A 23,214-nucleotide genomic window follows, 5' to 3' on the forward strand; every position below is an offset into this window, starting at 1 on the left:
TGCACGTGTCTTTTTGAAGTATGGTTTTCGCAGGGTATTTGCCCAGTAGTGGGATTGCTGGGTCATATGGTAGTTCTATTTTTAGTTTCCCAAGGGTAACTGAGGTATTACTCATTAACTTCTTGTTCATTCTTCTATCCCAGCTGTGATTATGTGGGACTTTGGACCATAGGTGGTCTCCAAATATCTTTTAATGGGTGAGGTTCAATTGCTGTTCTGGCAGCTACATAAAGGAGCTTTTAAGTCAGGTCAAAATTAACAAGGAAGTGAATTTTCAGAATGTGGCCAGCCTGACTGCTATCACAATAGATAATCATTATGCTGAAAAGAAAATCATCAGTTACAAAATTGACAATTTTAGTAAAATTTGAAATCCTTGAAAAACATAATTTCAGGAGTGTTTCTCAGACAAGAAAATCCTCCAGTAGATATAATGCACTTCTTTGATGAAATGACTCCTATCTGCCCGCCCCCGCAACCCCCACAGGGGTCTATTAAGATGGATTGTTTATGTAAGACACAGCTATAGGGCTATGACCTTGGAGGGGAAGTGACTGATTGCACAGAAACAACTAAATAGAAACAGCCTCTGTGCTTTAGATGAGAAGATCTATATATCATCATTAAAAGTTTAAACCAATTTGTGGAAAGCAATAGAGGATCTTAATAGACTATGGCTGTAAGAATGGATGCAGAAGTAAATGAAGAGAGATGACATTCTTACTCACTGGCCTGCCTAACGAGCTATCAGATATGTGCTCCAGGGCAGGCAACAGTGTACTTTCTTTATACTTTAGAATTCTCTTCTTTACTCTAACTCATTTAAGCCAGAAGTGAAGATGGAAGGGTCTATCCCTGAAGCAAACTGCTGACCGAGACTGAAAATCTGCCAGCAGAACATCTTCAAAACAGTAACGGCACTGGGATTCTTAATCAAAAAAAGAACCAACGGAATGAACTTAAAAGTCTTAGTTTACAGTTACCTTTTCTTCTCTTTTAACCAAGACACTTGTTTGAGTACTACTTTTAGCCCTGAGGAAGCAACAAAGTCTTAATCTCCCACTGTGAACAATTAGAAAACTGAACAAAATATATGAAACAGCTGTTTTCAGACACTGAATTCGAGGCCTGTAAGACTGATCTCTGGAAGAAGGGAGACAGATGAGCTGAGCGCTAGGAACACCCCAACTTTCTCAACTTTCTGTCTGGAGGCAATTCATGGACAGCAGGTGCATGGAGTGGGTACCCAGAGAACCCAAAGGCCCCGCTGAGGTGAGGCGTTCAGAGGTCAGGAAGCTGAGATGGACAGAAGCTACAGGGTAGAATCCTGGAAAGGAGTGATCTACATAGAGATAGACCTACAGAAATCTGTGTAAGTGTTTCCTTGTGTTCTTCCTGGGTAGGAGCAAAACATGATGCACAACTCTATAGAACTACACAGAAACATAGGACAAGGTCGCCGCCTTCCAGGAGTTAAAATACAGTGAGAAATTTCAGAATTGGTAGTAATTTTCTTTTCTCTTCTTCTCTTAATTATATTTGTAGTTCTTCAATAATTGTTTAATTGTTTAATTTCTGAATATATTTTTACTGGAACGAATGTTACAACTTTATTGATTCTGTATGTATTTGATTTTTGGGCAAGAAGGTATTATACACAAGTAACCATTCATTCATTCTTTTATTAGTTCGACAAATACTCATTGAATGAATATATTATGCAAAAAATTGTATAGGTTCTAAGATTATAAAAAGCATAGGACCTTTTCTCTATCTCAAAGAGTTTGTAATTTAGTTGGGGAGATGTGTTTAGAGCTAATAATATTTAACATGTATTGAATCCTCGTATGCAAGTACTATTCTTAATTCTAAGCAGTTTATATGTAATAATTCACTTACTCCTCACAACATTATGAGGTAGGTATTATTATTATTGTTCCAATTTTATAACAAATAAATTGAGGCACAGAGAGTTTACATAATTTGCTTAATGACTTACATTCCATAGGCGGCAGAGCCAAGATTTTTAGACTTGCAACCTGACTCCAGAACAGCTGCTATTAAACACTATCGTACGGTGCTTAAAAATTCAAGGAGTATGAAACTGGGACATTTGTAGAGACACGGATGGACCTAGAGACTGTCATACAGAGTGAAGTGGGTCAGAAAGAGAAAAACAAATATCGTATATTAACACATATATGCGGAATCTAGAAAAATGGTACAAATCAACCAGTTTGCAAGGCAGAAATAGAGACACAGATGTAGAGAACAAACACATGGACACCAAGTGGGGAAAGCGGGGAGGGTTGGAGGGGAATGAATTGGGAGATTGGGATTGCCATATATACATTACTTGTAAGAAAAAAAAACACCAAATTGTACACTCTAAATATATGCAGTTTATTGTATGTTAACTGTATCTCAATAAAAGTTCTAAAAAAAAAAGTTCAAGGAGTGTTTATAGGGAGGCCTGTCATATTCAAAGCAGTCTTCTAGGTAGTGAAATTTTATGTGTACAGGACAATCTGGAGCTTCAGGAAGTTTATAGTCTACATATGATTAACATCTGAAAATACACATAATATATCAAATGGCTCCTGCAGGAAACAATGTATTGTGAGTCTCAAACAATTTGTTTATGTGTTAAGTTTAGGAGCACTTTATTGCCAGGTGAGAACTGGCTCTAAAAATGTGCTACAAATAATTATTTAGCCAGCATTCTTTGATTTATTAATGATCGAAAATATTTTCACATTCCTTTCTAGAACACTTCTCTTATTTTAAAATATTCACCAATTGTGAAATCAATGTCTCTTTGGTGCCGTTTGGTCTCCCACTGTCTAAGTTTCCTAGGGCCGCTATAAGAAATTTCGATACGTTTAGTGGCTTAAACAACAGAATTTAGTCTCAGTTTTAGGGCCAGAAGTCTGAAACTGAGGAGCTGGCAGGGCCACACTCCTTCTGAAGGCACTAGAGGAGAATCCTTCCTTGCCTTTTCCAGTGTCTGGTGGCCCCTGGCATTCCTTGTCTTGGATCAGCAGAACTGCAATTTCTGCCTCTGTCTTCACATGGCCTTCTTCCCTGTGTCTCTGTCTTCTCCTTACCTGTCTCTTATAAGACACTTGTTATTGGATTTAGGGCCCACTCTAATCCAGGATGGTCTCATCTCATGATCTTTACCTTAATTGCATTTGCAAAGACCCTATTACAAATAAAGGCACATTCTGAGCTACTAGGGGTTAGCATGTATTGAGCTATGTGACATATATTTGCGAGCCATAATTCAGTCAACTATACCCACCTTATTTTTTTGCTGGTTCGCTACTGCTAAGTGTGGTAGGAAGTTAAAGGGGGTAGGTGGCCAGGACATCAGGGAGGGACTTGCTAGTAACAGGGATGGGGATGGAGAGAGAAATGGGAAGATAAGTAGACAAAAACAGAAATAGGGACTTCCTAGGTGGTGCAGTGGTTAAGAATCCGCCTGCCAATGCAGGGGACACATGTTTGTGCCCTGCTCCAGGAAGATACCACATGCCATGGAGCAACTAAGCTCATGTGCCACAACTACTGAACCTGTGCTCTAGGGCCTGCCAGCCACAACTGTTGAGCCCATGTACTGCAGCTACTGAAGCCTGTGCACCTAGAGCCTGTGCTGCACAACAAGAGAAACCACCACAATGAGGAGCCCGTGCACCACAATGAAGAGTAGTCCCTGCTCGCCTCAACTAGAGAAAGCCCATGTGCAGCAACAAAGACCCAACGCAGCCAATAAATAAGTAAGTAAATAAATAAATAAATAAATTTATTAAAAAAAAGAAATGCAAAAAACAAACAAAACCAGAAATAGAAGAGCACCCAAGGAGTTCATGATTCTCCTCTTCTTAGGCTTGGATGTAGACACAAGAGATCAAGAATGGGGTAGGCAGAAAAGGAGACAAGATCAAGAGAAAGACAAAAAAAAAAAAAAAAAAACCCAAGGCGATGGGGAAGCTTTGCGGCCAGTGTTCGAGGATTTTTGGTAATGGGCTGCATTTGTGCTTCTATAAAAGGACTTTTTAAGGTAAAGCACATACATAGCAAGGAAAAATAACCTTGTTGTATAGTCATACAACCTTGTTGTTAAGTCATAACATAACTTGACCTGGGGTCACATTTAACAGTAACAATCTATATATTTGGTTCTTGCCTCTACCAGCTACTGTAATATCTCTAAGTATGAACTCACCTCATCTTCAGTTATTTCTGGGAGTCTCCTTTAGCTGTCCTCCTGGACTCAGAAACACGTTAGCCATTTCCTTTCTCTCTTGCTCCAGCCTCGTCCAGCAATGTCCACTGCGGGGCTTCCCCTGCCTCTCAACTGGCATGAAGGGGCCTTACTACTGCCTTGGATTATCCTGTAAGCCCCTTGCTGCCATGTTCCACCAGGCCTTACTGCATGGTTGTGCTGGGTACACCTGGTGCCAATATTACCTAGGTGGTTGAATCGCGTCCAGGGACCAACACCACGGAGGTAGTGGAATCCTCCTGATATCAAAATGGCACTGGTCCTCAAAATGCAAAGCCTCACTAACTCCGTGAAAACATGGAGATGCTGTTTTCCTTCCCTTTAGCACAACCCTTTCCCACTTAGCAATGCTGCTTGTGTCATAATGGCCAAGAGACTTTTATTTAGTGCCTCATCATCCCCATACCCTCTCCCTACAACAACATGCATAAACCCGTTACATATACATGCAGACAGACAGTAGTGAGAGTCAACAAAGATCTGAGCAGGAGGACACATCTGAGTGACAAACACTTAACCAGAGTTGCCTTCTGACAGTGGATAAATTTCTGGGTCAAGGGAAGAAAACAGGAAACAGGAAGGCATAAAACACAGAAATAAATGATTACTATTTACACTCTGTGCATCTAGGAGATCTTTGTACAGGTTCTGGATGAGTTTCCTAGCACAGGGCCTGGCACGTAGGTGATCAATAAATATTTGTTAAATGAATACATGAGACAGAGGAATCAATCTGTGGAAGCCATGTACTTGGGCCTCCCCAGGTAATAAAGTCACCATTCACAGTACTCATCCTCTGAGAACACTCTTTCCTGCACCTACAATAAGACTCACTTACATTCATCCTTTATTCCCTAGCCCAGCCAGGAAGTTGTGATATTTTGAATCAGAGGTCTGTTTGCCTAAAAAGCTATTTTTTTCTTCTCCAAGGAATCAAACACAATTTATTTTAGAACTAAATAGTACAGACTGAATAAAAGAAAGTTTTATCCTAAACTTTCCAGATAGACTTTTTCTCACCAGGTTCCATGTCGATTCTAACAGTCCCATAAGTGGCCTTCACAATATTCACAAAAGATGTACAAATTGTGTCATTTGGTTGAGAAGTCAAGTTTGAAAAAACATCTTTCCATTCTCTGTGTTTCAGAACAATTCTTAAAATATTTTCTCAGCTCATAACTGTTCAATTAAATTTTTCTTCTAAAAATAACTTAGAGCAAGAAAATCATTTACTTTATACATATGGAAAACCATAACTCATCCATTTTCTTCAGCGTTCCATGAAGGAAAAAGACTGATCCAACCGAATGGCTGTAACAGAAAGTATGTTTATTTTGGCTTCTGTTTTAACGACCAGAAAAAATCCTTTGTTGTTTTCATCTTGCTTTAAACATAGTAGTATCAACATCCCTTTCTTTCCCTGAATCTTGACCTGGCATCCAACATTGATCTTTTACACTGAAAAAATGAGTATTTCAAAGTTTTGCAGTTTCCTTGCTTCAGACACTGTGGATGGGTTTTTCCTCCCTGGAGCACGTAGTCTGAAGAGGGCAGATGTGCCCAGGTCCTCCTTCGCGGCAGGCCGTGCACTTGCCACCCTCCTGCTTGTCCTCATAAGCAACATCGGGGCATGACTGGGCCCTGACCCAGCAGTAAAAAGCTATTTTGACTGAAACAGAAAGTCAAAATAAGGCAAGGGTAATAACAGAAATTTCCAGGTATTCAACTCTATAAGTTTTATTTAACACCCGTGGGCAAAGCCAGTAACTGCATGGGCTAAAATTTGTGAGGGCAAGCAGCTGCTGCCCACCCACACAGCAAGCTGTTCTGGGAATCTGGATGAGTTTAGACAGAAATTTAGTCTAGAAAACCAACCAGTGGCCTTCAGAGGAGCAGCAGACAAGTAATATGATCGTGATCAATGTTTTCAGCTTGGGGCCTGTGACCTAGCAGTGGTTTGTGAAATCAATTTAGAGGATTGATTCCACATTTTGAAAAAAGGAAAGAATAAGGTAAAGTAGGATAGAATAGAAGAGATGATATGAGCACGCATTGCAGAAACAGTAGGCATTGTTTCACAGCCTTGTGCTTTGGCACTGCACATGTATACGCATGTACCTGTACATGAATGTGTAACCTGCACAGGCATGCACATGAGTGCTGGGTAGCAATGTAAAACGTATTGTTTATTGTGGGTTATGTAAGAAATGTCTGAAAGGCACCACTGCAGTGTATATCCCATCTAGAATGGTGATGTCACTCAGCTCCAAATGGATCTTGCTATAACTTAGATTTCCGAGAGAAGCCAGAAATCTGCATCTTTGTGAAATGTTATGATTTTTAAATGGTGGCAACTAGTTCAACAAAACAAAACAGAGGTGCAGCACAACTATGTGTGTTGAAGACAGCCCACAGACAGCTAGGGTGTTCCATCCTACAGTAATATTGATATACACCTACTCTGCAGAAAGAGATGTTATTGGTCACTCTCTTGTTTACAAATATTTAATGCCCTTTCGCCTGAGCCTCTCCCTTGTAGAAGATCATGCAATGCTCTCACTGACATTAGTCATGGACATATGATTTTCTTGGGCCAATGAAATGTGAGTCAATGTGAAGTGCTTGCCACCTCCAAGCAGAAGCTTTCACAGCTTGTGTGTGATTCACTGCATTGCCAGCTCTCTTTTCTTTCTGCCTGGAGACCAGCAACGCCCCATATAGGGGCTGTCCCTTCAGCCCAGCTGCCAGAATGGCGGGGATGTGGAACAGAGCCACTGACCATTAGAAACAGACATGTGGCAAGAGCAAGAATTAAACCTTGTTGTTTTAAGCCACTGAGACTCAAGTTGTGTGTCACTGTAGGGTAATTTAGCCTTAATTCACTGATACAATGATTTATATAGACATTTCATAATTAACTTTATTAAATAATGTTTCTAATGATCTTTTTATTAATAAATATTTTACTTTAAAATAACAGCACAGCAAATGACCAACAGACATATTAAAAGGGCTGCAGTTTTATAAGTCATCAAGAAAGTACACATTAAAACCATGGTGAAATACCACTGTACACTCACAATGACTAAAATGAAAAAGAAAGATAATACCAAGCACTGGTAAAGATGTAGTATAACCAAACTCTCACTTTCTGGGCATGAACAACCACTCTGGAAAATTGGCAGTCTCTACCAAAGCTGAACAGGCATATTCTGCAGCAGTTCTACTACCAGGCACATAACTAATAGAAATTCACATACAGCACTTCCCTGGTGGTGCAGTGGTTAAGAATCTGTCTGCCAATATGGGGGACACAGGTTCAAGCCCTGGGCCGGGAAGATCCCACATGCCGTGGAGCAACTAAGCTGTATGCCACAACTGTTGAGCCTGCGTTTTAGAGCCCATGAGCCACAACTATTGAGCCCATGTGCTGCAACTACTGAAGCCCATGCGCCTAGAGCCCGTGCTCCGCAACAAGAGAAGCCACGGCAATGAGGAGCCTGCGCACCACAATGAAGAGTAGCCCCCACACACCACAATGGAAACAAAGCCTGTGCAAGGCAAAAAAGACCCAACACAGCCAATTAAATAACTAACTAAACAAATTTATTAAAAAAAAAAAGAAGGGGGTATGAACCACGGAATGTGGGTGGCTTCTAGAAGCTGAAAGGGCAAGGGAAAAGATTCTCCCCTAGAGCCTCACGTAAGGAACATACAGCCCTGTTAACATCTTAATTTTAGCCCAGGGAGATGAATTTCAGACTTCTGAACTACAGAACTGCAGGGTAAAGAATTTGTATTTTTCAATCCACAAAGTTTGTTGTAATTTGTGAAAGCAAACTAATAGAAGGGGTTACTTCTATAGAGTGGGGCTGGAGTTTGGGCAGTGTGAAGAATGATTTCATTTTTATGTCATTCCACGTAAGTATTTTAACATGCATATATAACTTTAAAAATATTTAACAACAACAATGAAGGGTTGTGGTTTAATTGGCATTTTGAGAGCTGTAATTCCCTTTGTAGTGGCAACAACTTTAAAGAAAATTTTCTATTATAGCCAGAAATAATGAGGTAAACATAAAAAAAAATTCAAAAGGGAAATTTTGTATAAGCTCAAACTCAGAAGGACTAGAAACTGAGTTTGCAATTTCATCCTTACAGTTATATAAGGTGGCCTAAGCTTACTGAGAATATGCCTGGATGTAATAAAGATTAAAGTAACATAATTTTGAAAAGTAGGTGGAATACCTAGTGAAAGGCAAAAACAAAACAAGATAAAACCTGTTTCATTTCTCATCCCTGAGTAGTCAAGAAGTCTGCCATCATTGCCCTATTGTTTTGAAACAAAGTGATAAATGTCCACTGCAAGTTGCACAATGTTTTCTAGATAGTCATCTTATTATATCACAACTCAATAATCATAAAAAACATTTAACCTGTGTTGTTGATATTGTTTTAACTGTTTCATACGTATTGCATTTTACCTCCCAATACCCCACTAAGGCAGGCACTATCATCATGCCTATTTCTTTGAGGCACAAAGGGGTTACTTGCCCCAAATCCACACAGTTAATAAGTGGCAAAATCCAGATTTGAACAGTAAGAGGGAAACTGCAGAGTGCACAATATTACCTGTATGCAATATAGTTAGGAAAGTTTGACTCAATGTCTAAACAGAATTTCTTTGTGATTAATGTAATATAGGACAAGCTTTAGTTTTAGTGGTCCTTTTAGCATCAAATATCTAAGGCTGTGGAATTAACAAAATGATATGCTTTTTAGTATTTTCATTCAAAGAGTTAGGCCTCTCAGTGGGAAACACAAGAGAAGAAAAGGACCTACAAAAACAAAAACAAAACAACTAAGAAAATGGTAATAGGAACACACATATTGATAATTACCTTGAATGTAAGTGCACTAAATGCACCAACCAAAGACACAGACTGGCTGAATGGATAAGAAACAAGACCCATATATATGCTGTCTACAAGACCCACTTCAGACCTAGGGACACATACAGACTGAAAGTGAGGGGATGCAAAAAGATACTCCATGCAAATGGAAATCAAAAGAAAGCTGGAGTAGCAATACTCATATCAGATAAAATAGACTTTAAAATAAAAAAATGTTACAAGAGACAAGAAAGGACACTACATAAAGATCGAGGGATCAGTCCAAGAAGAAGAGATAACAATTATAAATATATATGCACCCAATATAGGAGCACCTCAACACATAAGGCAAACGCTAACAACTATGAAAGAGGAAATCGACAGTAACACAATCATAGTGGGGGACTTTAACAACCCACTTACACCAATGGACAGATCATCCAGACAGAAAATTAATAAGGAAACACAAGCTTTAAATGCCACAATAAATCAGCTGGATTTAATAGATATCTATAGGACATTACATCCAAAACAGCAGATTACACATTCTTCTCAAGTGCACATGGAACATTCTCCAGGATAGATCACATTTTGGGTCACAAATCAAGCCTTGTAAAATTTAAGAAAATTGAAATCGTATCAAGCATCTTTTCTGACCACAATGCTATGAGATTAGAAATCAATTACAGGAAAAAAACTGTAAAAAACACAAACAGATGGAGGCTACACAATATGCTACTAAATAACCAAGAGATCACTAAAGAAATCAAAAAGGAAATCAAAAAATACCTAGAGAAATATGACAATGAAAACACAATGATCCAAAACCTATGGGATGCAGCAAAGGCAGTTCTAAGAGGGAAGTTTATAGCAATACAATCTTACCTCAAGAAACAAGAAAAATCCCAAATAAACAATCTAACCTTACACCTAAAGAAACTAGAGAAAGAAGAGCAAACAAAACCCAAAGTTAGTAGATGGAGAGAAAACATAAAGATCAGAACAGAAATAAATGAAATAGAAACAAAGAAAACAATAGCAAAAATCAATAAAACTAAAAGCTGATTCTTTGAGAAGATAAATAAAATTGATAAAGCTCTAGCAAGACTCATCAAGAAAAAGAGGGAGAGGACTCAAATCAATAAAATTAGAAATGAAACAGGAGAAGTTACAATGGACACCACAGAAATAAAAAGCACCGTAAGAGATTACTACAAGAAACTATATGCCAATAAAATGAACAACCTGGGAGAAATGGACAGATTCTTAGAAAGGTATAACCTTCCAAGACTGAATCAGGAAGACATAGAAAATATGAACAGATCAATCACAAGCAATGAAATTGAAACTGTGATTAAAAATCTCCCAACAAACAAAAGTCCAGGACCAGAAGGATTCACAGGTGAATTTTATCAAACATTGAGAGAAGAGCTTACACCCATCCTTCTCAAGCTCTTCCAAAAAATTGCAGAGGAAGGAACACTCCCAAACTCATTTTATGAGGCCACCATCACCCTGATACCAAAATCAGACAAAGATACTACAAAAATGAAAATTACAGACCAATATCACTGATGAATTTAGATGCAAAAATCCTCAACAAAATACTAGCCAACAGAATCCAACAACACATTAAAAGGGTCATATACCATGATTAAGTGGAGTTTATCCCTGGAATGCAAGGATTCTTCAATATACGCAAATCAATCAGTGTGACACACCATAACAACAAACTGAAGGATAAAAACCACATGATCATCTCAATAGATGCAGAAAAAGCTTTTGATAAAATTCAACACCCATTGACGATAAAAACTCTCCAGAAGGTGGGCATAGAGGGAACCTACCTCCACATAATAAAGGCCATATACAATAAACCCACAGCAAACATCATTCTCAATGGTAAAAACTGGAAGCATTCCCTCTAAGATCAGGAACAAGACAAGGATGTCCACTCTTGCCATTACTATTCAACATAGTTTTGGAAGTCCTTGACACAGCAATCAGAGATGAAAAAGAAATAAGAGGAATCCAAATTGGAGAAGAAGTAAAACTGTAACTGTTCGCAGATGACATGATACTATACATAGAAAGTCCTAAAGATGCCACCAGAAAACTGCTTGAGCTAATCAATGAATTTGGTAAAGTTGCACGATACAAAATCAACACACAGAAATCTCTTGCATTTCTATACACTAACAATGAACGATCAGAAAGAGAAATTAAGGAAACAATCCCATTTATCATCGCAACCAAAAGAATAAAATACCTAGGAATAAACCTAACTAAGGAGGTAAAAGACCTGTACTCAGGAAACTATAAGACACTCATGAAAGAAATCAAAGACGACACAAACAGATGCAGAGATATACCATGTTCTTGGATTGGAAGAGTCAACATTGTGAAAATGACTACCCTACCCAAAGCAATTTACAGATTCAATGCAATCCCTATCAATTTCCAATGGCATTTTTCACAGAACTAGAACAAGAAATGTTACGATTTGTATGGAAACGCAAAAGACCCCGAATAGCTAAAGCAACCTTGAGAAGGAAAGACAGAGTTGGTGGAATCAGGCTTCCTGACTTCAAACTATATTACAAGGCTACAGTGACCAAGACAGTATAGTACTGGCACAAAAACAGAAATATAGATCCATGGAATAGGATAGAAAGCCCAGAGATAAACTATGGTCAACTAACCTATGACAAAGGAGTCAAGGATATACAATGGAGAAAAGGCAGCCTCTTCAATAAGTGGTGTTGAGAAAACTAGACAGCTACACATGAAAGACTGAAATTAGAACACTCCCTAATACCATACACAAAAATAAACTCCAAATGGATTAAAGACCTACATGTAAGTCCAGACACTGTAAAACTCCTAGAAGAAAACATAGGATGAACACTCTTCAACATAAATCACAGCAACATCTTTTTTGATCCACCCCCTAGAGTAATGGAAATAAAAACAAAAATAAATAAGTGGGACCTAATGAAACTTCAAAGCTTCTGCACAGCAAAGGAAACTATAAGCAAGACGAAACAACAACCCTCAGAATGGGAGAAAATATTTGCAAATGAATCAACAGACAAAGGATTAATCTCCAAAATATATAAACAGTTCATCCAGCTCAATATCAAAAAAAAAAACAAAACAAAACAACAAAAAAAAACCAACCACCCAATCTAAAAATGGGCAGAAGACCTAAATAGACATTTCTCCAAGGAAGACATACGGATGGCCAAGAGGCACATGAAAAGCTGCTCAACATCACTAATTATTAGACAAATGCAAATCAAAACTACAATGTGGTATTATCTCACACCAGTTAGAATGGCATCATCAGAAAATCTGCAAACAGTAAATGCTGGAGAGGGTGTGGAGAAAAGGGAACACTCTTGCACTGTTGATGGGAATGTAAACTGATACAGCCACTATGGAGAACAGTATGGGGGTTCCTTGCAAAACTAAAAATAGAGTTACCATATGGCCCAGCAATCCCACGACTGGGCATATACCCAGAGAACACCATAATTCAAAAAGACACATGCACTCCAATGTTCACTGCAGCACTATTTACAATAGTCTGGACATGGAAGCAACCTAAATGACCATTAACAGAGGAATGGATAAAGAAGATGTGGTACGTATACACAATGGAATATTACTCAGCTGTAAAAAGCAATGTAAAAAGCAATGAAATTGGGATATTTGTAGAGACATGGATGGACCTAGAGACTGTCATACAGAGTGAAGTGAGTCAGAAAGAGAAAAACACATATTGTATATTAACACATATATGTGGACTATAGAAAAATGGTACAAATCAACGGTTTGCAAGGCAAAAACAGAGACACAGATGTGGAGAACAAACCTATGGACACCAAGTGGGGAAAGCGGGGCAGGTTGGCGGGGAATGAATTGGGATTGCCATATATACATTACTAATATGACAAAAAATACCAAATTGTACACTCTAAATATATGCATTTTATTGTCTGTTAACTGTATCTCTATACAAGTCATTAAAAAAGAAAAAAAAAAAGAGTTAGGCCTCTCTATCATACAGGCTCCCCCAACAATCTTCCTTGTGTCTCCTATTTCAAGGAGTGGGTCACTCACCAAAATGGTCTGGTATACCAACCTCAACAGCATTTATTATTAAATCCTGTTTGTCCTTTTCAAGCCTCTATTGTAGGACCCAAGCTGGTGGTGTAACAGAATCACTTGCAAATGACTGACGTTATAAAGTCATATAGGAAGGTATTTGTGCATAAAAATGAACAAAATCAAACAATGGAATAACTTCAATGCTGCCAATTATCCGAATAAAATTTAAAATACTAAAAACCAAACAAATTTATCTGCAGACTCCTGAAGTCCTTAGTGATCTCTAAGAAAACAGTCCCAAACCCATAGCATTTTAATTTAGATTCCATTTGAACATTGCCAGGGACACCTAGTATTCCCTCCCTCTCCAGCCATAATGATCTGTTTCATCTTCTTCTGTGAATATGAAACCAGAAACTCTCTTCTCTCGTTTTAACTGTAGATGAGAGAGGAAGAGGGAAGACAACAGACACATTCACAGACAAATCAATAAATTACTTTAAGGTAGATTTATATATTGTTAACCACAGTATGAGATCAATTAAACTATTTCAAAGAACACGCATATAAGAACATATTTTGTTTTAAAGAGATCCCTGGGGACTTCCCTGGTGGCACAGTTTTTAAGAATCCGCCTGCCAATGCAGGAGACATGGGTTCGATCCCTGGTCCAGGAAGATCCCACATGCCACAGAGCAACTAAGCCTGCATGCCACAGCTACTGAGCCTGCGCTCTAGAGCCCACAAGCCACAAGTATTGAGCCCATGTACTGCAACTACTGAAGCCTGTGCGTCTAGAGCCCATGCTCCACAACAAGGGAAGCCACCACAATGAGAAACCCCTGCTCACTCCAACCAGAGAAAGCCCACACACAGCAACGAAGACCCAACATAGCCAAAAATAAAAAAATAAACAAAACAAAAAATGTCTCCTTAAAAAAAAAAAAACCCAACAAAAAAAAGAGATCCCTGTACACATCAGGCTTCCTGCCATTCTCACTTTTTATCCCAGAGCACTAGGAAGTTTGCTTGCTGAAATCCCTTTTTTTTTTTTTGGCCAGCTATTACTATACCCTACCCTACCCATCTAGGGTTCCTCTCCCTAGAAAATATTACTGAGTAACATACAGGCTCCTCAGCTTCCCAGTTCCCTCTTTCCCCTACCCACACCATCCTTTCCCTATCCTAACTTAGAATTCTTGAAATCAGCACGAGTCTTTTTTTTTTTCACTTTAAGGTTTGTATCTTTATGCATATCAGGAGAGTGGATCTCACCTGCTCAAGGACTTCGCTTTTGCAATTATTCCTCCAACCTCTCTCCTTCATCACCAATTTATCCTTCTTTAAGGTTCATCAGTTAACAAACACACATCTCCCATTAAAATAAACCACCACCGCAGAAGGAACTAATAACAAAGAAAGCAAAAATAATAACATCCCCATCCCTCTGCTGCCTCTCATGGCAAAATCCTGAACTAAATTTGTCTGCACCTGCTATCTCCATTTCTCCGCATTCTCTCTGCAGCCTACCCTAATCAGGCCTTGGTTCCCTCCACTCCAGGGAAATCTCTTGCCAAGGTCGTTGGCAATCTCCATCTTGCCAAATCTAATGATCAATTATTAACTTCATCTTACTCACACAGTTCTTCATTTCCTCCTTTTGGAAACACATTTATTTCTAGAATTCAGTCTTCTTTAATGACATTCTTATATTCTGACTTCTGTATATTGGAGTGTCTGAGGTCTGACTGTCATTATGTGTTCTCTTGTCACTGCATAGGTGATCGCATCTGGACCCATGGTTTGAGTTGTCATCTATTCACTGATAACTCCTATATTCCTTTCTGTAGCCTCAGACTCTACCTTGAGCTCCAGTCTTACGTGTCCAATTATCTTCTTCTCCACTTGTCTTCTCCACTTGGAGATCTAATAGGCATCTCAAACCAAATATGATCAAAACAGAACTCTTGATGTCACCCTACCTCAACACACCAACCCAATCCCCCATGAAGATTTCCCATTTTACAACGTGACAGAATATTATAATTATGTTTACTGTCCATCTCACTCACACGAATACAAATTTCATGAGAACAAGGATGTTGTCTTGTGTCTTGCTATACCTCCAGCGCCTAGACCAGTATCTGGCAAACAAAATGTGTTCAATAAATATTTGATGAATGCAGAATAGGGGGAGGAGGAAAGTGAAAACAATAAGCCCTTGAAAAAATTACAAATATCAAAAAACAATAAAGATGCTTTCTTAATAGTTCTTCTTCATCAGTAGAAAAGTGCATTTTAAAAAGTGGGAATCTGCCATACACTTATTTATTTATTTATTTATTTATCTCTGAAGGCAGAGATAACACATTCTCCTCTGCAGAGACTAGTCTCTTCCATCCTTCTAGGTATCCTGAGAAGTGGATCCTGTGAAGGAGGAGAAATAACTACTAACTAACAGGCCATTCAAGTGTCCCTAGATTCAAAGGTATTATTTGCCTTATTTACCAGTGGGCAATTGTTTTTCTTTCTTTCTTTTCTTTTTTTAAATAAATTTTATTTAGTTAGTTATTTATTTGTTTATTTATTTATGTATATTTATTGGCTGTGTTGCATCTTTGTTGCTGTGCATGGGCTTTCTCTAGTTGTGGGGAGCAGGGGCTGCTCTTCATTGTAGTGCGTGGGCTTCTCAGTGTGGTGGCTTCTCTCGTTGTGGAGCACAGACTCTAGGCGCCCAGGCTTCAGTAGTTGTGGCACATGGGCTCAATAGTTGTGGCTTGCAGGCTCTAGAGCGCAGGCTCAGTCGTTGTGGCAAACGGGCTTAGTTGCTCCACAGCATGTGGGATTGTCCCGGACCAGGACTCGAACCCATGTGCCCTGCATCGACAGGCGGATTCTTAACCACTGGGCACCAGGAAAGCCCGGCAATTGTTTTTCAATCTGAACATTCCTTCTACTCTAAAATGGAAAAGTCAAGTTAGGAAAAAATTTATAGTTCATAAATTTTCCCTTCTGACTTAAAAATAAAATGAAACCAGTGGGTATTTTTAATATTCCTTTTCCACCTTTCCGCTCAGCTGGCAAAAGCCTTTCCATCTACTACAGAGAGAAATGGAAGCAATGTTGGCTGCTCCTTGATGCCCTGATTTTAAGACCAAAGTGACCGCCATATCCACCTCCAGCTCTGGGATTTGGGATTAAACCTTCTCATAGAATTCAACCAAATCAGGGCTTTGTGATATTCTTTAAATAAGTCTTAAACGTAACAGGAGCCAGGTTAAAGTTAGGCACCTTTTGCCTACTGTAGTTCATGTTTTGTGATTTAAAAATGCCAAGGGACACTTTTTCTTTCCACACCTCAATTGCGCTTCAACCCAACACTCAATCGTTAAAATACCTGTGGTGCCAAGTTGTGATTTCATCCTTTTTTCTTAGACTACTGTTTATTGGACACTTAACTACTCCAAGAGCTTTGCACTGTCTCATTGAATCCTCAAAGTAAACCTATTTGGCAATATTATGCTCATCTAACAAATTAAGAAACTAAGACAGCAAGAGGCAAATAACTTGCTCAGGGCCATGATGAGAACCCAGGTCTGTCTGACCCAGATGCCACGCTTTCCCCGTTACACCAGAGCCGCTTTTGCTTTCTTTGCCCCTGCTGATGATTTGGATTACACTATCATTTTTATTTTATTATTATTATTACTACTTATACCTTCTGCTTTAAATGTTTTGAGACCATTACAATAAAATATGCCTACACAATAAGGCAGTTAAAACAGAAAATTTTAGAAAAAAAAGAAGCAGCCAGTATCCTTGAGAAGCATGACTACAAGCATTGACATGATGTAGCTATTGGGACTGAGAACTGAGACCCCTCTGTCAACACAACTCAGTTGTGTGTTTCCAGGAAACTTTGCTCAGGGCAGAGAAGGCTATAAACCAGTAATTCAACTCACTGTTTGCTTTAGGAAAATCAATTGATTTGACAATAGACTGCTCACTTGGGCAAAAAGCTTGTGTACCAAATAGCGATAGCTTGTACCAAATAGCGGTCTCAACTACTCATTTTAATTGAGCTTTAAAGTGAGTGAGCTCTCTGTTTCCCAGCCAACAAGTGAAAAAGGAAATACAAAAAGAGTCATTGAGTTCTAGTTATCTGGTTTTAAAAAATGCCATTGATTTATCAAGAGAAATATATATCTTCACCATTATTTTTATCCCTATTGTAAAGATAAAGAAACAAGCCTTACAAAGATTATAAGATTTAGGCAAGATTCCACTGGAAAGTAAGTGGTAGGGCCTGAATTTGAACTCAACCCTTATCTGACTTCCAAGTTCATATTTTTAAACATCTTATCATACCGCTGATAAGTATGGACAGCTTTCTAACACTTTATATCAAGAGGGCTAAAAGTTAAGGAAAAATGTGGGAATTGGCAGATTGCATGTCACCTGGGCTATGACCCTTGACTATCTGTCAGCTGAGTTTTTGACAGGAATAGAGTAACAAGCAGGCAATTGAAGATAACTCTCTGATGACAGCCTCGGATGACTATTCTGTGTTGCAGATTGAAGGGAGATGCGAAGGCTTTGGATATCAGGTAAGCAGGTGGCAAAGCTGACATTCCATTAAAAATGATTGAAAAGTCTGCTGTGATGATCTGATTGGATGTAAGGGTCATCTTATTTGCATAAGGGGGAAGGACAAAGAGAGAGACAGGGTGAAATGGTCTTTAAGAGTTCTATCAGACTGAGCATCCATTAGCAGAAAAAAGATTAGATTGGAAAATTCTATGAGTAGGTATTACTAGCTCTCTATTTCAAATACAAAAGAACCTTAGTATTGATTTTTGCAGTTTCTGGCTGTGAATATCATTTGGTTTGCATATTTCATTTTAGAGTATGTATGTGAAAGCAATGATTTTAATTTTCAAGCAGTTGATAAAGGATGATTCTTCTTACCTGGAGACAATTGAATTAATGAAATTTTAAAGTCACTTGTAGAAAAAATATTAAATCAGCACAGGGAAAAAAAGGTGGGGAGAGCCTGAGCCTCTCTTACAAATTGTTCTATCGATCAAGAATACAGGCATATGACGATACATAACTGTGTGATCTCAATCACTTAAAAGTGGATGCTTACTTGTGTAAATACACAAACGAGACCTAGAAGGACACATCAAGTGGTAAACTGCTTGTGATGATGGATGACTTTGTTTTTTGCTTCTTGTGTTCTTTGGTTTCCTATTATGTGCATGTTAACTTTTAAGAAATAAATGTTATTTTAAAAACCTTAAAAAAATGAATATAGGCATATTGATAATCTAAAAACTGAATCTGACCATTTAAACATGAACTAAAAATGAAAGGGCCACCAAAACAATTGAAACATTAACAAAGAGAGAAAGAGAGAAATAGTACCAGTAATCTTTAACATTTGTTACATGGCAATAATTATAAAGTGAATCTCTGGCATAAGGGTAGGTAGAGAGAATAACAGAATAAGATAGAAATAAGACAAAACAGGCCAGAAATAGGAAAGACAGGATATAAAACACAATAGAGTGAAGACAGAATAATGTAAGAGTTCTTTTAGAAAAGATAATACAAGTGTCTTTTAAAAAGGAATCAATTTTAATTAAAAGGAAATTATGAAGACACCCACTCAGACCAAAGAAATGCTTTATTTATTTAAAAACCTGACAAGAAACCCTTACGCTGCTGAATATCTAGGTTGCAGGAAGTTAATCAAATCCTAGTGCTGACCAATCTGGCTGGGGGAAATAAGATTAAATTTGATTATACTCTTGTATTTTCCTGATATTCAAAGTAAAAACATTGAGACTCATCAAAAATGTAAACCATTAACCCCAGGACTTATGCCATTTCTAAACATTTATAAATCATGTCTTAAAGATCTATGTCAAATCATGAAAGTTGTATATTGTAGGAAATAGTAATAATGTATTAAATATGCCTATTTTTCATTCCTTAAGTTGAAAATAACTTTAATAATAATTCATTCTTTTCCTTTTCATTTATTTTGCTCTCTAACATTATAAAAATATTCTGGGTTTTTTTTTTTTTTGAGACTGTAATCTATTCCAATTCTCTCAGTTTAAACTGTTTATGATAAGTTTGAATACAAAATATAGATAAGAATTTTGTATAACAAAGGGAGATCAACTCGATGATGGGTGATGCCTTAGAGGGCCAGGACAGGGAGGGTGGGAGGGAGTCACAGGAGGGAGGGGATATGGGGATATATGCATAAACACAGCTGATTCACTTTGGTGTACCTTAAAAGCTGGTACAAAATTGTAAAGCAATTATATTCCAATAAAGAGCTAAAAAAAATTAAATATTAAAAAAATATATAGATAAGAATTTAACATTCTTATTTTTTTTAAGAAAAATATAAATTTTTTTATTTTGAATAAAGTTATTAAATTCTAAAACAAGTTGTAATTAAATTTAAAAATTTAAAAGTTGTGAGAAAATATTTAAAACCTTATTTTATAACGACAACAGAATGTATTCATGTTTATGCTCAGGTACGAAGAAAACGACAGGATTTTATAACAACTGTATAATACTGAGGTTTACTGGGATCTTAGAGGTGTAACCGAAAGAGTGAGTTAATTTCTAAAGACGCAGATATTCATACCCTAAACCTACTACCTTAGGAAATTATGGAAAATTCAAGAATATACAACACCATTCAATTAACATCAGTGATCATGTCATTACATATCATGTAGCCTCTACACACGTGTGAGAATGAGCTGAAAAGGTAAGTTACATCTTAGTCCAGTTAAGTCCCCTACACACAAACGAGTTCAGTTCCAAGAGTGCATTCGTAAGTCGTTTGTCCATAAGTCCAACAAAGTTAGCCTAAGTACCCAACTAATACAATCGGCTATATAGTACTGTACTGTAATAGGTTTATAATACTTTTCACACAAATACATTAAAAACAAACAAAACATTTTTAATCTTACAGCACAGTACCTTGAAAAGTACAGTAGTACAGTACAACAGCTGTCATACAGGGGCTCGCATCGAGTGAACAGGCAAGAGTTACTGACCGGAGGCGGGAGAGGAGGTGAGGGATGGTAAAGCTGAAGGATCGTCAGCAATAGTAAGAGACAGAGGGCAAGCTAAGAGACGTGAGCGCAACTTCACTCACGCCTGACTTCATGGCGTAGATTCTGGTTCCTTGCTGGATGCAATTCTATCTGCCTTCTTGAAAAAACAACAGAATGATGTCTGGGTAGTAGCTCTTTCTCACCACAGATGACACAGTAGCACTGGACTGCATTCTGAATGGCTACGGCAACCTTTGTGTACCAGTTCTTCATTCGGGTCCTGTGCCTCAAAAACTAACAGTGCCTCCTGGAATAAAGAAAATCCCTTTGCCATTTCCTGTGTCGTGAATCTCTTTGATTCTTCAGTTACTTCTTCTCCTGGTCTCTCTTCGTCCTTTCTCTAGGCCTCCAATATCATCAGGTCTTCATTAGTAAGCTCGTGTTGCGCGGCAAGGAGTTCAATGAAGTTGTCCTCTTGCAGACCTAGGTCCAGCTTCTCTCTGAGGGTCACTAAGTTGCTAAAAACCTCTTTGGGCTCTTCATCCCGGGCAGCTACCACATCTGCATTCACTGCCTCACCACTTACTTCTATGTTGTGAAAGTTGGCTCTAGCCTTCAACCCATGAAACCAGCAATGACTGGCATTAAAAAATGCACCCTCTGATTCTTTGCCATGTTTCTTCTTCAAGTCTTCATAAAGGCTTTTAGCTTTCTCTTGAATCAGCATTAAGCTGAGTAGGACTCAACGCTGATGCTGATCCTGCATCCACACGCCAAGAAGTTTCTCCATCTCCTCCATGAGTTTTCCACGCTTCTTCGATATTATTGTCGACATCATCGGCACAACAGACTTCACATGTTCATGATCTTGTCCTTGTTCTTCAGAATCGTGCTGATGGTTGAACGATTCATGTTATAAGAACAAGAGATGTCTACCACCTTTTCACCTCACTCCACTCTCAATTATTTTCACTTTTGTTTCCATAGTTATCACTTGGTATTTTTAGCAGTACCGGCTACGTTTGCTTCTGGACATCCTCGTCTTGAAATAAAGATACTGTACACAGTACTATAAAGTACACAAAAGCACAACCACTTGTAGAGGATGCACACAATATGACGATGTACGCCAGACACATGAACTAACTTACATGACTGGACATGCGAACGCACATTTGCATCTTTGAAAGTTCACAACTTAGAGGTTCGTATGTAGGGGACTTCCTGTATTATGAAAACAGTTTTGACCTTGAAGACCTCCATATGCTTAGGCAACAGGGATATAGCCATGAACAAGCAATGTCATGCCCTCTAGCCGAGGCTCTCTGAGGATAACATTCTTATTAAAAGAGGAGCCTCATGGTGTAAATGGTGATGCAACATGTAACCATTTAGGGGACTATTTTATTTATTCATTCATTCATTCATTCTTGGCCTTGCCATGTGGCATATGGGATCTCAGTTCCCCAACCAGGAATCAAACCTGCACCCCCTGCAGTGGAAGTGCAGAGTCTTAACCACTGGACCAACAGCAAAGTCCTGGGAGAACATTTTTCATTTAAACTCTCACTTTGTTCCACACATGAAACTGAATCTCACATAGACTAAAACATTAAAACTAAAAACTAAACCATAAAAACTGATATAAATTAGCATTACAGTTTTACAGTTTTGAGCAGAGTGAAGGGGAGAAGAAGGAAGAAAAAAACATCCTATGCTTAAAACCACTAAAAGGAATCCTAAAGGAAACAAGCAGTAGATTTAAAAACAGAACTGCCAAAACTTCAGTATGTCAAAAGTAAAATGAAATCAAAAGGCAAATAAACTGGGGGAAATACTCATAGCAAATAATTAAGAAAAATCAATAATTTGTTGAAGCACACATAAATAATAGAAAAACTAACACCTAATAAATGTGCAAAAAAATTAAGGTACAGATATTACCCCTTAATGAGCTTATTCATTTATTATTCCACAAATTAATGAAAGTAGCAAATTTCTTATTCATTCATTTGCTCTTTTTTCTGGATGTCTTGTATATGCCAAGCTCTGTGCTAGGATACAAGTGATGAACAAGATAGGCCATGTCCCTACCATCAATGACCTTATAAATTAATACTGAAATGCCACTATTCAGCTATCAAACAAGCAACCTGAAAGAGCTTAATGCTTACCAGGGCTCAGTGAAGTGGGAATTCTCTTCTATTACTAATGAAAGCATAAATTGCTTTAATCCTCTAGAAAAGCAATATAACTACATGTGTGATCTAAAAAAAAACAAAAACAAAAAAACTCCCAAAACACAAAAACCTTGTACCATTTGATCTAGTACTTTTACTTCTGGAATGGTAGTCTTAAGAAATAATCCTAAATACATTCTTAAAATATATGCAAACGGCAATGAAATAATGCAAAAGCCAGCTCTGACTCAGTGCCAGCTATGTGCCAAGTGCATCACATGTAAGGATTCACAACAGCCCCCAGAGGAAGGTGTTACTTTTATTCCCACTTAATAGGTAAAGATATTGAGGTCCAGAAAGGATAATCATTTGCATAAGTTTATTCAGCTAATAAGTACATAACCAGTGTTAAACCCTGGCAAATACGGCGATGGATACACTTGCAAAATCTGCATTTAGCTCTAAAAACAAAATCCAAAGCTTTTAACTTCAATTATTTGTGAAGTTTTGAGTAATAAACTTGTAAGGAATTTAACTAAATACAGTTTTTCTTTTCTGCATCTGCTTTAACCAACGTGAAATGTTTTATTACTAGCTGTCAATAACATTCTCTGGCAATCCTGTCTTTTAAAAAAAGATTAGGATGC

The 23,214-nt window shown here is 38.0% G+C and overlaps 1 protein-coding gene across 5 annotated transcripts in view; it reads right to left on the reverse strand.

Annotated features, from left to right (window-relative positions):
- The window catches only part of BICD1 (BICD cargo adaptor 1), a 222,578-nt gene that overhangs the window by 79,628 nt on the left and 119,736 nt on the right, over nt 1–23,214 (reverse strand). Inside the window, exon 3 of one of the 5 annotated variants that reach the window (XM_057703231.1) lies at nt 5,849–5,957. The exons of the other annotated variants lie outside the window; for them this stretch is intronic. Within the exon in view, the coding sequence (XP_057559214.1) occupies nt 5,949–5,957 (9 nt within the window). The 3' untranslated portion in view covers nt 5,849–5,948. Of the gene's footprint in view, nt 1–5,848; nt 5,958–23,214 lie in introns of those variants that run through there. 5 annotated transcript variants of the gene reach the window in all.

This window comes from Hippopotamus amphibius, chromosome 12 (assembly GCF_030028045.1).
Source record: "Hippopotamus amphibius kiboko isolate mHipAmp2 chromosome 12, mHipAmp2.hap2, whole genome shotgun sequence".
Classification (NCBI taxonomy): Eukaryota; Metazoa; Chordata; class Mammalia; order Artiodactyla; family Hippopotamidae; genus Hippopotamus; species Hippopotamus amphibius.